Source organism: Coregonus clupeaformis, unplaced genomic scaffold (assembly GCF_020615455.1).
Source record: "Coregonus clupeaformis isolate EN_2021a unplaced genomic scaffold, ASM2061545v1 scaf3414, whole genome shotgun sequence".
In the NCBI taxonomy this organism is placed as follows: Eukaryota; Metazoa; Chordata; class Actinopteri; order Salmoniformes; family Salmonidae; genus Coregonus; species Coregonus clupeaformis.
Window position 1 is genome coordinate 1 of NW_025536868.1, and position 13,565 is coordinate 13,565.

The window sequence follows — 13,565 nt, forward strand, 5'->3', positions numbered from 1 at the left end:
AGTGCACTATATAGGGAATAGTTTCTTTGATACGAGCCATGGTCTAATAGTGGTTAACTGGGGATGAATCCATTTAAAGGTCCCTAACTATAATATGGCTACAGTGGTGGGTGGAAACACCAGGACATCATGAGATTCAACTGAACACCACTAGAGGGCGTACTGGACTACTGTGAACTGGGAATCTAGACCACGTCTTATCTGTAAACCAGGCCAACACACCCTAATGTACCTGAAAGGGGGGGGGGGGTGTGTGTGGTGGGGTGACGACGGAGGGGTGATTGCGCTGTGTTGATCTGTGTTTGTGACTGTGCATCCTTGAGCGAGAGAGAGGGACAGAGAGAGAGAGAGAGGGCAAGGGCGAGGGAGAGAGAGAGAGAGGGACAGAGACATACAGAGAGAGGGCAAGAGAGAGAGACATAGAGAGAGGGCGAGGGAGGGAGGGAGGGAGAGAGAGAGAGGGACAGAGACAGAGAGAGAGAGAGAGCGAGGAGAGAGAGAGAGAGAGAGAGAGAGAGAGAGAGAGAAGAGAGAGAGAGAGAGAGAGAGAGAGAGAGAGAGAGAGAGGGGACAGCGAGAGAGAGAGAGAGAGAGAGAGAGAGAGAGACTGTGTGTGTATGTTCCCAGTACTGCAAGCTTAGTTCCCCAGGCTAAACAATAGGAGATGATATTGAAGGCCCCGCAGGAGACACAGTGGGGTTGGTCTATGAGGCAGGAAATGAAGGGGGAAATATGGACAGGTGGGAAGATGGGGGAGGATTGAGGGGTAGAGGGATCAACGATTGCCTCAGCTTCAGAATGAGAATTTGGTGTGGGGCTCTCTGTCTGTTGAAGGCAGCACATGCAGTAAATAATTGACAACCACCAGTGTACTAGTGTAACGCTATTCATAGCCCTGGAATTCTGTTCATTACCATCAATCTATTCCTGCTCTAAATGGTTTCACACTGATATCAGTGGGCTTGTGTGTGTGTGTGTGTGTGTGTGTGTGTGTGTGTGTGTGTGTGTGTCGTGTGTCAGCAGCACATCACTACAGCAGACACCACGACCGGCAGCCGTCGCGCTATCTGACGTAAGACAATGACGTGCTTCAGGCACGTCTTTGAAGTAGTTTTCTTCCTATGAATTATGGCTGTAGATTTGACCGACCTATGACCCCGTCCCTGAAAGCTCCGGCTCTCAGGAACATGTGCCCCAACGTGTGGAAGTCATTTCAACCAAATAATTCTATGTGATGACGTTGAATCATCAACATTGGAAAACTGATTGGGTTTGAAAAAAAAGTCATGAACTTAAGGGATGTTTTTTTTTCACCCAACTTGACACGGGGACATTCTTTGTTTGATTTCACATTTCATTCACGTTAATTGACAACTTTAAGCTTTATGTTGTGGACTTACAACATCCTGTTTCATTGTTTTTCTATTCAAAAAGTGTGATTTTGAGAGTATTATTGATTATTGGCATCAAACCATTGGGCATTTGTTTCGCAAACTCTGTACATACGTGGGATATACAGTGGGGAGAACAAGTAAAAAAAAATAAAAAATCCCAGAAAATCACATTGTATGATTTTTAATTTGCATTTTATTGCATGACATAAGTATTTGATACATCAGAAAAGCAGAACTTGATATTTGGTACAGAAACCTTTGTTTGCAATTACAGAGATTATACGTTTCCTGTAGGTCTTGACCAGGTTTGCACACACTGCAGCAGGGATTTTGGCCCACCCTCCATACAGACCTTCTCCAGATCCTTCAGGTTTGGGGCTGTCACAAGCAATAACGGACGTTCAGCTCCCTCCAAAGATTTTCTATTGGGTTCAGATCTGAGACTGGCTAGGCCACTCCAGGACCTTGAGATGCTTCTACGGAGCCACTCCTTAGTTGCCCAGGCTTTGTGTTTCGGTCGTTGTCATGCTGGAAGACCCAGCCACGACCCATCTTCAATGCTCTTACTGAGGGAAGGAGGTTGTTGGCCAAGATCTCGTGATACATGGCCCCATCCATCCTCCCCTCAATACGGTGCAGTCGGGCCTGTCCCCTTTGCAGAAAAAGCATCCCCAAAGAATGATGTTTCCACCTCCATGCTTCACGGTGTTCTTGGGGTTGTACTCATCCTTCTTCTTCCTCCAAACACGGGAGTGGGAGTTTAGACCAAAAAGCTCTATTTTTGTCTGATCAGACCACAGACCTTCTCCCATTCCTCCTCTGGATCATCCAGATGGTCATTGGCAAACTTCAGACGGGCCTGGACATGCGCTGGCTTGAGCAGGGGGGACCTTGCGGGGCGCTTGCAGGATTTTAATCCATGACGGCGTAGTGTGTTACTAATGGTTTTCTTTGAGACTGTGGTCCCAGCTCTCTTCAGGTCATTGACCAGGTCCTGCCGTGTAGTTCTGGGCTGATCCTCACCTTCCTCATGATCATTGATGCCCCACGAGGTGAGATCTTGCATGGAGCCCCAGACCGAGGTGATTGACCGTCATCTTGAACTTCTTCCATTTTCTAATAATTGCGCCAACAGTTGTTGTTTCTCACCAAGCTGCTTGCCTATTGTCCTGTAGCCCATCCCAGCCTTGTGCAGGTCTACAATTTAATCCCTGATGTCCTTACACAGCTCTCTGGTCTTGGCCATTGTGGAGAGGTTGGAGTCTATTTGATTGAGTGTGTGGACAGGTGTCTTTTATACAGGTAACGAGTCCAAACAGGTGCAGTTAATACAGGTAATGAGTGGAGAACAGGAGGGCTTCTTAAAGAAAAACTAACAGGTCTGTGAGAGCGGAATTCTTACTGGTTGGTAGGTGATCAAATACTTATGTCATGCAATAAAATGCAAATTAATTACTTAAAAATCATACAATGTGATTTTCTGGATTTTTGTTTTAGATTCCGTCTCTCACAGTTGAAGTGTACCTATGATAAAAATTACAGACCTCTACATGCTTTGTAAGTAGGAAAACCTGCAAAATCGGCAGTGTATAAAATACTTGTTCTCCTCACTGTATAAACATAGCTAACCAAACAACAGTCTATTGCTATTGGTGCATGGTGCGCACTTGAATTAAAAGGTAACTACACAAAATAATTACATTCTTAGATTTTTCCCAGATCTCAAAAGTGGTCTCCTGATGTGGTTTAAGCATTGTTGTGGACTTAGAACATCCGATTTTGTTGTTTTTCTATTACAAAAGTGTGATTTGAGATCGAAATCCCCCAGAGGTCAAGGAGTCTGAGACAGAGGTCAAGGAGTCTGAGACAGAGGTCAAGGAGTCTGAGACAGAGGTCAAGCCAACCTCTGACAGAGAGGTAGATGCCGATCCCAACGGGGAGACAATGAGCTCAGAGAGGAAACCCCAGTGAATGGCAGACGTCCATTGTTCAGCAGGCCGTTCAAAGACTGGTTCAACAGGCCAAAGCAAGACGCCAAGTCAAAGAGAAGTGATGATGAGAGCAATAGTGACAAAGAGAAGTCTGATAGGAAAGAAAGGAAGGTGAATAAATTAGTCGGATAGCAACGAACAGACTAACAGAACAAAAAGACAGACTAACAGAACACAAAGAACAGACTAACAGAACACAAAGAACAGACTAACAGAACACAAAGAACAGACTAACAGAACACAAAGAACAGACTAACAGAACACAAAGAACAGACTAACAGAACACAAAGAACAGACTAACAGAACACAAAGAACAGACTAACAGAACACAAAGAACAGACAAACAGAAGACAACAAATGGAATATAAGTGCCTGAGTGAATCCAAAACCAAGCCAAGCCCAGACCTATAGCCACGAAGAGACTACCTACTGGATGCAACAACAAATAGACAATAGAGTTTGTCTTGGGTTTCCAGCTCTGGTTGATCTCAGATGGAATGATATTTACTGATGTTGAATTGTGTTATCAACAGATGTAGGTTCTGCATGGACAGCTCCATCTGTGCCACTGACTTAGTCTGGCTTTAATTCCAGTTAGTCTACTAATAAAGCCAGACTAAGTCAGTGGCAAAGATGGAATTATCCAAGCAGAACATACTGTACATCTCCTTCAAAAGTAGATTTTTTTTTACTAAACAAAGATACAAACAACATGATAATGACAGTGACAAGACAACCATAGAAACAACACAATAATGACAGTCATAATACAACCATAAAAACAACATGATAATGACAGTCATAATACAACCATAAAAACAACATGATAATGACAGTGACAAGACAACCATAAAAACTACACGATAATGACAGTGACAAGACAACCATAAAAACAACATGATAATGATAGTGACAAGACAACCATAAAAACAACACAATAATGACAGTCATAATACAACCATAAAAACAACATGATAATGACAGTCATAATACAACCATAAAAACAACATGATAATGACAGTGACAAGACAACCATAAAAACTACACGATAATGACAGTGACAAGACAACCATAAAAACAACATGATAATGACAGTGACAAGACAACCATAGAAACAACACGATAATGACAGTCACAAGACAACCATAAAAACAACATGATAATGATAGTGACAAGACAACCATAAAAACAACATGATAATGACAGTCATAATACAACCATAAAAACAACATGATAATGACAGTGACAAGACAACCATAAAAACTACACGATAATGACAGTGACAAGACAACCATAAAAACAACATGATAATGACAGTGACAAGACAACCATAGAAACAACACGATAATGACAGTCACAAGACAACCATAAAAACAACATGATAGTGACAAGACAACCATAAAAACAACACAATAATGACAGTCATAATACAACCATAAAAACAACATGATAATGACAGTGACAAGACAACCATAAAAACAACACGATAATGACAGTGACAAGACAACCATAAAAACTACACAATAATGACAGTGACAAGACAACCATAAAAACAACACAATAATGACAGTCATAATACAACCATAAAAACAACATGATAATGACAGTCACAAGACAACCATAAAAACAACATGATAATGATAATGACAGTGACAAGACAACCATAAAAACAGAAGATGATTGACATGACAATTCTCAACCAGACAGACACACAACAACATTTGGACAAGACAGTTATCAGTAATCCCATGGTGTAGCCTAATGCAATAAAACATCAGGTCAAATATTGTTTACTTACATTCCATGGCATATGGAGCATTTTGCCCTTATAGTAACATATATTCATTTTAATTCATATTGTTCAATCAAATGTCGATATTTGGTTGTGTTGATAACCAAAAACAATTCAATATCACTTTTGAAATAGAGTAAATAGTGTATTTACCTGTCTCCAGCTCAACCAGAAGTTAAAGACTGGGATTAAGCCAGTGGCTCAGATGGAACTATCCAAGCAGTAGATACAGCTCCTTTAAATGTTCATATTTGGTTGCAATGACAACCAAACATAATTCAATACTGAAGCATGCATGAGAGCACCAGCTGTTCCGGATGACTGTGTGATCACGCTCTCTGTAGCCGATGTGAGTGAGACCTTTTTAAACAGGTCAACATTCACTAGGCCGCAGGGCCAGACGGATTACCAGGACGTGTACTCCGAGCATGCGCTGACCAACTTGCAAGTGTCTTCACTGACATTTTCAACCTGTCCCTGAGCAGGTTGAGAGCTTCAAGTTCCTTGGTGTCCACATCACCAACAAACTATCATGGTCCAAACACACCAAGACAGTCGTGAAGAGGGCACGACAAAGCCTATTCCCCCTCAGGAGACTGAAAAGATTTGGCATGGGTCCTCAGATCCTCAAAAAGTTATACAGCTGCACCATCGAGAGCATCCTGACTGGTTGCATCACTGCCTGGTATGGCAACTGCTCAGCCTCCGACCGCAAGGCACTACAGAGGGTAGTGCGTACGGCCCAGTACATCACTGGGGCCAAGCTTCCTGCCATCCAGGACCTCTATACCAGGCGGTGTCAGAGGAAGACCATCAAAATTGTCAAAGACTCCAGCCACCCTAGTCATAGACTGTTCTCTCTGCTACCACACGGCAAGCGGTACCAGAGCGCCAAGTCTAGGTCCAAAAGGTTTCTTAACAGTGTCTACCCCCAAGCCATAAGACTCCTGAACAGCTAATCAAATGCCTACCCAGACTATTTGCATTTCACTGTAAGGTCTACACCTTGTTGTATTCGGCGCAAGTGACAAATACAATTTGATTTGATTTGAATATTACTTTTTTAATACAGTAAATAGCATAAAATTAGGACTATCTCACTAACTAATGTAACGTTCAACCTTTAAAATAAGTAACTCATCCATGGCATCATTTGGAGGTTATTGTAACTACCTGTATACATTTATTCTTATGTCATCTTATAAAGTGTGCATGTTCCAGAGAGGTCACAGGTCGTCGCAGGTCTTTGGTCTCAACTGCTGTAATAATCTGTCAGAATCTCGAATGGCATTGATCACTTGCACCGTGTACTTTTAACGTCATCTCAACTGCAATCCCTGTCGTTTGGTTGCGCTATTAGATGAAGCACAGTGATAACACATTAAGTTGTTGGTATAAATAAAACGAAATATCTGACATTGTCTTCCCATTTGAACTTTGCTGCACTTTTAGATGGTTGAAAGCGTAGTAAAATAACACATTGGAAATTCAACTAACTTTTGGCTGTCTTTTTGATTGGGTGAATATAGGATGTCATCTCATTTATCAACTTCTAAATCAAATATTATCCACGCTGAAATGACGTGGTGTGGCCCAGTGGGTATTATCCACGCTGAAATGACGTGGTGTGGCCCAGGGGGAATTATCCACGCTGAAATGACGTGGTGTGGCCCAGTGGGAATTATCCACGCTGAAATGACATGGTGTGGCCCAGTGGGGTGTTTAATAGAAGACTCTTTCATTGATCCTTAAAGCTCTAAACCGTGCTTTTATTTGACAATGTGTGAAAGTGTGAAAGACCTTGAGGGAGGCTGCATCCAGGGGTGGAGGGGAAGACCTTGAGGGAGGCTGCATCCAAGGTGGAGGGGAAGATCTTGAGGGAGGCTGCATCCAGGGGTGGAGGGGAAGATCTTGAGGGAGGCTGCATCCAGGAGTGGAGGGGAAGACCTTGAGGGAGCTTGCAGAAACAAACTTTCAAACGAAAGGAAACCTCTTGGCAGGGAAAAAACACATTTGAATAAATAATATGATTTAGAGTTAAATCCTTTGTTGTTGTTGTTGTTGTAATTAATTCTTTACAGTCATGTTTTTTAAAAATCATATTCTTAATAAATTGTAGAAAATACACTTTATGACACTATCATGAAGCATTATGACCATCATAATCATCCACAGTGTGAGCCAGATAGGCCTATCACGTAAATCGGTCCCCAAGAGGGTGCGTTGTCCTGCTCCTGAAACCTGCTCCTGCGTTCATCCCAGTCATCAGCATCAGGAGCATATGGGGTCGGGGCGTGACTGACATCAATGTGTGCGCAATTACAATGATAATTCAATACGGTCAATTTCAGAAAATGTTATATGACATAAACAATACTGTTGACATGTAGGCTATGGTGTAATGGAATGTTTTGCCTTGTCTGGTAGGGGGTTTTTGTGGGTTTTGTGGGTTTTGACACTGTTATGTAGGTGTCATAACCAGCCATAACATAACACAATAAGGTCTAAATATATGTTCCATGATAGTATTATGACCATATTACGACAGGTTATGACAAGTTATGTCAGCCGTTATGACGTTATGACATGGTTGTGACCGTGTCATAACGTGCTATGATGCTAGGTGTCCTCTGTAGCTCAATTGGTAGAGCACGGCGCTTGTAACGCCAGGGTAGTGGGTTCGATCCCCGGGACCACCCATATACGTAAGAATGTATGCACACATGACTGTAAGTCGCTTTGGATAAAAGCGTCTGCTAAAAGTGTTACCAATAACTTGTATGTGTGTAAAGAAACGTGCCAAAGCGGGTCCCTCGAATGACCAACCAACATTCAAAATTTTCCTCCTTCTACTTTCAGCTTCACTTAGCAAATATCTCCTAAATGATGTTCAGTGAAGGATTTGAGCCCTTCTAATGCTAGAACGAAGTGGACTAAAGGCCTCCAATAGATAACATCCTCTACTACAACTACCAAGAGTGAGGGAGTTGAAACCAACACAAGAGTGAGGGAGTTGAAACCAACACAAGAGTGAGGGAGTTGAAACCAACACAAGAGTGAGGGAGTAGAAACCAACACAAGAGTGAGGGAGTTGAAACCAACACAAGAGTGAGGGAGTTGAAACCAACACAATAGTGAGGGAGATGAAACCAACACAAGAGTGAGGGAGTTGAAACCAACACAAGAGTGAGGTAGATGAAACCAACACAAGAGTGAGGGAGTTGAAACCAACACAAGAGTGAGGGAGTTGAAACCAACACAAGAGTGAGGGAGTTGAAACCAACACAAGAGTGATGGAGTTGAAACAAACACAAGAGTGAGGGAGTTGAAACAAACACAAGAGTGAGGGAGTTGAAACCAACACAAGAGTGAGGGAGTTGAAACCATCACAAGAGTGAGGGAGTTGAAACAAACACAAGAGTGAGGGAATTGAAACCAACACAAGAGTGAGGGAGTTCAAACCAACACAATAGTGAGGGAGTTGAAACCAACACAAGAGTGAGGGAGTTGAAACCAACACAAGAGTGAGGGAGTTGAAACCAACACAAGAGTGAGGGAGTTGAAACCAACACAAGAGTGAGGGAGTTGAAACAAACACAAGAGTGAGGGAGTTGAAACCAACACAAGAGTGAGGGAGTTGAAACCATCACAAGAGTGAGGGAGTTGAAACAAACACAAGAGTGAGGGAGTTGAAACCAACACAAGAGTGAGGGAGTTGAAACCAACACAAGAGTGAGGGAGTTGAAACCAACACAAGAGTGAGGGAGTTGAAACCAACACAAGAGTGAGGGAGTTGAAACCAACACAAGAGTGAGGGAGTTGTAACCAACACAAGAGTGAGGGAGTTGAAACCAACACAAGAGTGAGGGAGTTGAAACCAACACAAGAGTGAGGGAGTTGAAACCAACACAAGAGTGAGGGAGTTGAAACCAACACAAGAGTGAGGGAGTTGAAACCATCACAAGAGTGAGGGAGTTGAAACAAACACAAGAGTGAGGGAGTTGAAACCAACACAAGAGTGAGGGAGTTGAAACCAACACAAGAGTGAGGGAGTTGAAACCAACACAAGAGTGAGGGAGTTGAAACCAACACAAGAGTGAGGGAGTTGAAACCAACACAAGAGTGAGGGAGTTGTAACCAACACAAGAGTGAGGGAGTTGAAACCAACACAAGAGTGAGGGAGTTGAAACCAACACAAGAGTGAGGGAGTTGAAACCAACACAAGAGTGAGGGAGTTGTAACCAACACAAGAGTGAGGGAGTTGAAACCAACACAAGAGTGAGGGAGTTGAAACCAACACAAGAGTGAGGGAATTGAAACCAACACAAGAGTGAGGGAGTTGAAACCAACACAAGAGTGGAGTGAGGGAGTAGAAACCAACAGATTCCGTTTTTACATTTTAGTCATTTAGCAGACGCTCTTATCCAGAGCGACTCACAGTTAGTGAAAACATTTTATTTTATTTTATTTTACTGGCCCCCCGTGGGACTCGAACCCACAACCCTGGCGTTGCAAACGCCATGCTCTATCAACTGAGCTACATCCCTGCCGGCCATTCCCTCCCCTACCCTGGGCCAATTGTGCGCCGCCCATGAGTCTCCCGGTCGCGGCCGGCTACGACAGAGCCTGGATTCGAACCAGGATCTCTAGTGGCACAGTTAGCACTGCGATGCAGTGCCTTAGACCACTGCACCACTCAGTGTTCACTGGGGTTTTATCTGTAACGTGTCCTACTTTGACAAAATAAGAGATACATCAAATGATCAAATCCCTTTTAATTTCCAGTAGCTTTCGTATCCCCTCGTGATTAAATGTGAATGTTTGTAGTTATGTTTATTGTTCCATTCCAGAGAAGTTATCCATCTGGAAACACGGTATCCCTTAGATGGAAACAATGCATGAAAACAAACCACATTGATGGGTCTCACGTTACTCTAGAGGTCATGTGATCAGTCAGATGAGGAAAATGAAAAGAGACTATTTATAACTCTTGGTGCGGGTTTCGGTTTTCTCTCCATTTCAAGACTGGTTTCGAGATTACTTTTGGACGCATAGGTGTTGTGATCAGGTGTGGCACACACCGATTGAAAGGTCCTTGTGATTGCAGTCATGTGGTCGTGAGATACCCGTGAGAGTGGGTTTGACCTTATTGTGTGTCTAAAGTTTGATCTAAAGCCCAACCTTCTTGTCAACTTATTGAACATTATACAATGGGTGGGTCTAATCCTGAATGCTGATTGTTTAAACCCCTTTGTTATATCATCACGTGGCAGTTTTTAAATCGTTTTCCCCAGGGGCCTGAATCGCGTGGTGTAACAAAACATCGGGTGGAGCTTTGTTACATTGATGGAGTCCTTGGAAACGTTTCTGAGAGCTTTAGTGCCTTACTTTCGATTAAAAAAAAAAAAGGTAAGAACGAGACTCGGTCACGTCACTCCCAAGGGGCGAGGGCACCAGGAGTATATCTACTGTGCAATTCATCTTCTCGTCACAATCGAGGAAAGACCAGCAAGACAGAGGCAACATGAAGATGCAGATGTTGGTGTTGTTGGCCGTAGCAGCCAGTCTGTCTGAGGGACGGATATTCTCCAAATGTGAGCTGAAGAGCTTATTGGAGGAGGCGGCCCTCAAATTCAACCTGACTGCGAAAGCCAAAGTGAAGAACCTGACAAACAAGGATTTTGTGGCTAAAAGTAAGTTACATTACATAACCCAAAAATCTGAAGGAATGGTTAAATGCTGTGGACTGGTTTCCCGGAACACAGATGAAGCCTAGTCCCGGACTAAGAAACTCTTTAAATCGAGATTCTCAATGGAAATGGCTTTTTATTATGACTAGGCTAAATCTGTGTCTGGGAAATCGGCCCTAGGAGTCTGATTGTAAAGTAACGCTACATGTTTGTTGCCTCTTCCAGTCGTCTGCCACGTGGAGAAGGCCACAGGGTTCAACAGCAGTTTTGTGACTGCTTGGAGGGATGACGACGGCCCTGATGTCCTCTCAACCCGCCCTGCTAAAGTTAATGACCGCCATCGCCCCGAGCCCCCTCATAGGAGGGGGAAGAGACACGCCGGGGATGATGTCCACCCTAACCACCCTAACCACACTGCTAACAATGACAACCATCCTACCCATCCTACCCACCCTAACCACCCTACCCCTCCTACCCATCCTACCCTTCCTAGACGCCCTGAGCAGCCTCCTAAGAGGGGTAAGAGACACGCTGGGAATCACTTCACCTCAGGAGAAGACTCCAGCGAAGAAGAGACCATGGGAACCCTCTACGGCTTGTTCCAGCTGAGCGATCGTGTGATTTGTTCCTCGGGCTCCACTCCATCTCTGAACCTTTGCCAGATGAACTGCAGTGGTGAGTTCAATGTGTCAATGTGCTCAAAATGCTCAAGCCTATGACAAAACCTATGTATCTAAGTGGTCAAGATGCTCGAGCCTACGACAAATTCTATGTATCTAAGTGGTCAAGATGCTCGAGTCTGTGAGAAAATACACAACAGGTTTATTAATAGGGTAGTTGGATGTTAGATTCAAACGTCTTGTATGACAGTGTTCAGTTAAGGATCTCTGTTGGGCTTTTTGTTTCTCTCAAGCTTTGATTGACGACAACATAAGTGATGACTTAACCTGTGTGGAGACGATCAAACGGACAATGTAAGTGTTTGGTTTTGAGGTGGATGTGTTCTCTCCTGTTTCTTCATGTGTTAATATACTTGTTTGTAAGTGCAGGAATTCTTATTCACTTTTAGATTGTCTTTTTTTTTTTTCATTCAAACAGGGAAATTGGCCCCGGTCAACAAACAAAGGCTCTAAAGAGAATGTAAGTATGCAAATGAAAAAATGGTGTATTTTACATTTTGTAAATAGATTTTATTTCCATCATATCAAAGCGAGTTAATTGGTTGGCATTCGATGTTTAAATGTGTGAAACGTTCTATGAGAACGTCACTTTAGGATGTCCTTTAGTGAATTTAAGCGAGCACCTCTAGGGGTTGTAACTGAATATGGACATTTTAACGCTTTCCTGATGGAATTATTCATATTGTTTTAATTATCTTGTAGGATCAAGCTGCTCTTCCAGAAGGAGTGTGACATGACGGTCGCCTCTAGCTACTTTTCCAAGTGTTGAGAAGCCATGTTAGACGACAATCCCCCAACTACAAAAGATCCGAATTGGGCTGCCCGTGTAAACGCAGCCGTGGTGTGTAACAATTATATCTCACCAGCTTCATGTTCACAAAGTACAGCGGAATAGAATGTAGCGTGTAGAAAGAATAAACATGGACATTACATTGATTTGGTTTGTTTCATTATCTGTTGTTGTTGTTGTTGTTGTTGTTGTTGTTGAATTGCAAATAGCAGTTAAAGCAAGGCAAACCTTGGATTAACCACTGGGATAAACACACATGCACCCTTCAAACAGCACATGGTCATGGCAAAAAAATATACCGATTTTGTAAAATGTAAATCAAAAGGTTATTTTTTTATTTTTTATTTTTTACATTTTAGCTAACCCTAACCCTTTTCCTGACCTAGACCTAATGATTCTAACCTGACACGTTAATTCTCCTAACCTGCTGCCTAAGTTCTCCTAACATGCTACGAAATGTCAAATCGGACAAAAGCTATATCCTTTTTAGTCAAAACCTCAGCACACGGCACACAGGACCCCAGTCAAGGCAGTCTTCCTACCTGCATGTTTGGATTGCTCTTTTATGGGGTAACAGCATAGAGATGGAAAGAGGTAATATCTGGGAAATAACCTGTTTTTGCATGGGCAGAGCCATTGAGGGCTTCCACCATTTTAAAGTAGTCAACTGGGTGGTACTTCCAACTTCATTGGCTGATCCCTCCTGGTGACCCCTGTTGGAGTCATGTCCAACCTGGTCATCAGGAGGGATCAGCCAATCGTGAAGATGAAAATGGACTACTTCAAAATGGAGATAGCCTCAATGGCGCGCTGCCCATGCGCTCACAGGGGACATAATTGGATGGATGTAAGGTTGCGACATCTTTCCGTCTCCATGGGTTACAGACAGATTAATGACTGGCGCTTAGTGGTGGAGCTCTACCTGTTAAATAGAGAAGCTGTCATAAGGTCATAGGTCAAATGATTGGCTGAACTAACACATAAGGAGGTACTGCGGGCAGAGCAAAATGTTATTGGACGCAGAGACGAGGAAGAGGAAGCCAGACATCCCACTCCCTCCTTTTTTGGGGGGGTTCAATGGAAGTCAGTGAACTAAGCAGACCAGACCCAGCTGCTATCACATTGGTGTCTATGGGAGAGCCCTTCCTGTTAAGCAGACCGGAACTTACTATTTTTTTCAACGGGAAACGGCCTGAGTGAATTATCTTAATATATCCACCATCTTTGT

At 43.1% G+C, this 13,565-nt stretch overlaps 1 protein-coding gene across 1 annotated transcript; it reads left to right on the forward strand.

The window, feature by feature from the left end:
- The first annotated feature begins 10,655 nt into the window (after nt 1-10,655).
- Nucleotides 10,656-12,477, forward strand: LOC121556291. Its single transcript, XM_041870196.2, has 5 exons — nt 10,656-10,870; nt 11,093-11,542; nt 11,781-11,841; nt 11,966-12,007; nt 12,250-12,477. Exons 1-5 carry the CDS (start codon nt 10,702-10,704, stop codon nt 12,314-12,316), a joined length of 789 nt encoding a protein of 262 aa, XP_041726130.1. The 5' UTR covers nt 10,656-10,701; the 3' UTR covers nt 12,317-12,477.
- Nucleotides 12,478-13,565: the final 1,088 nt, after the last annotated feature.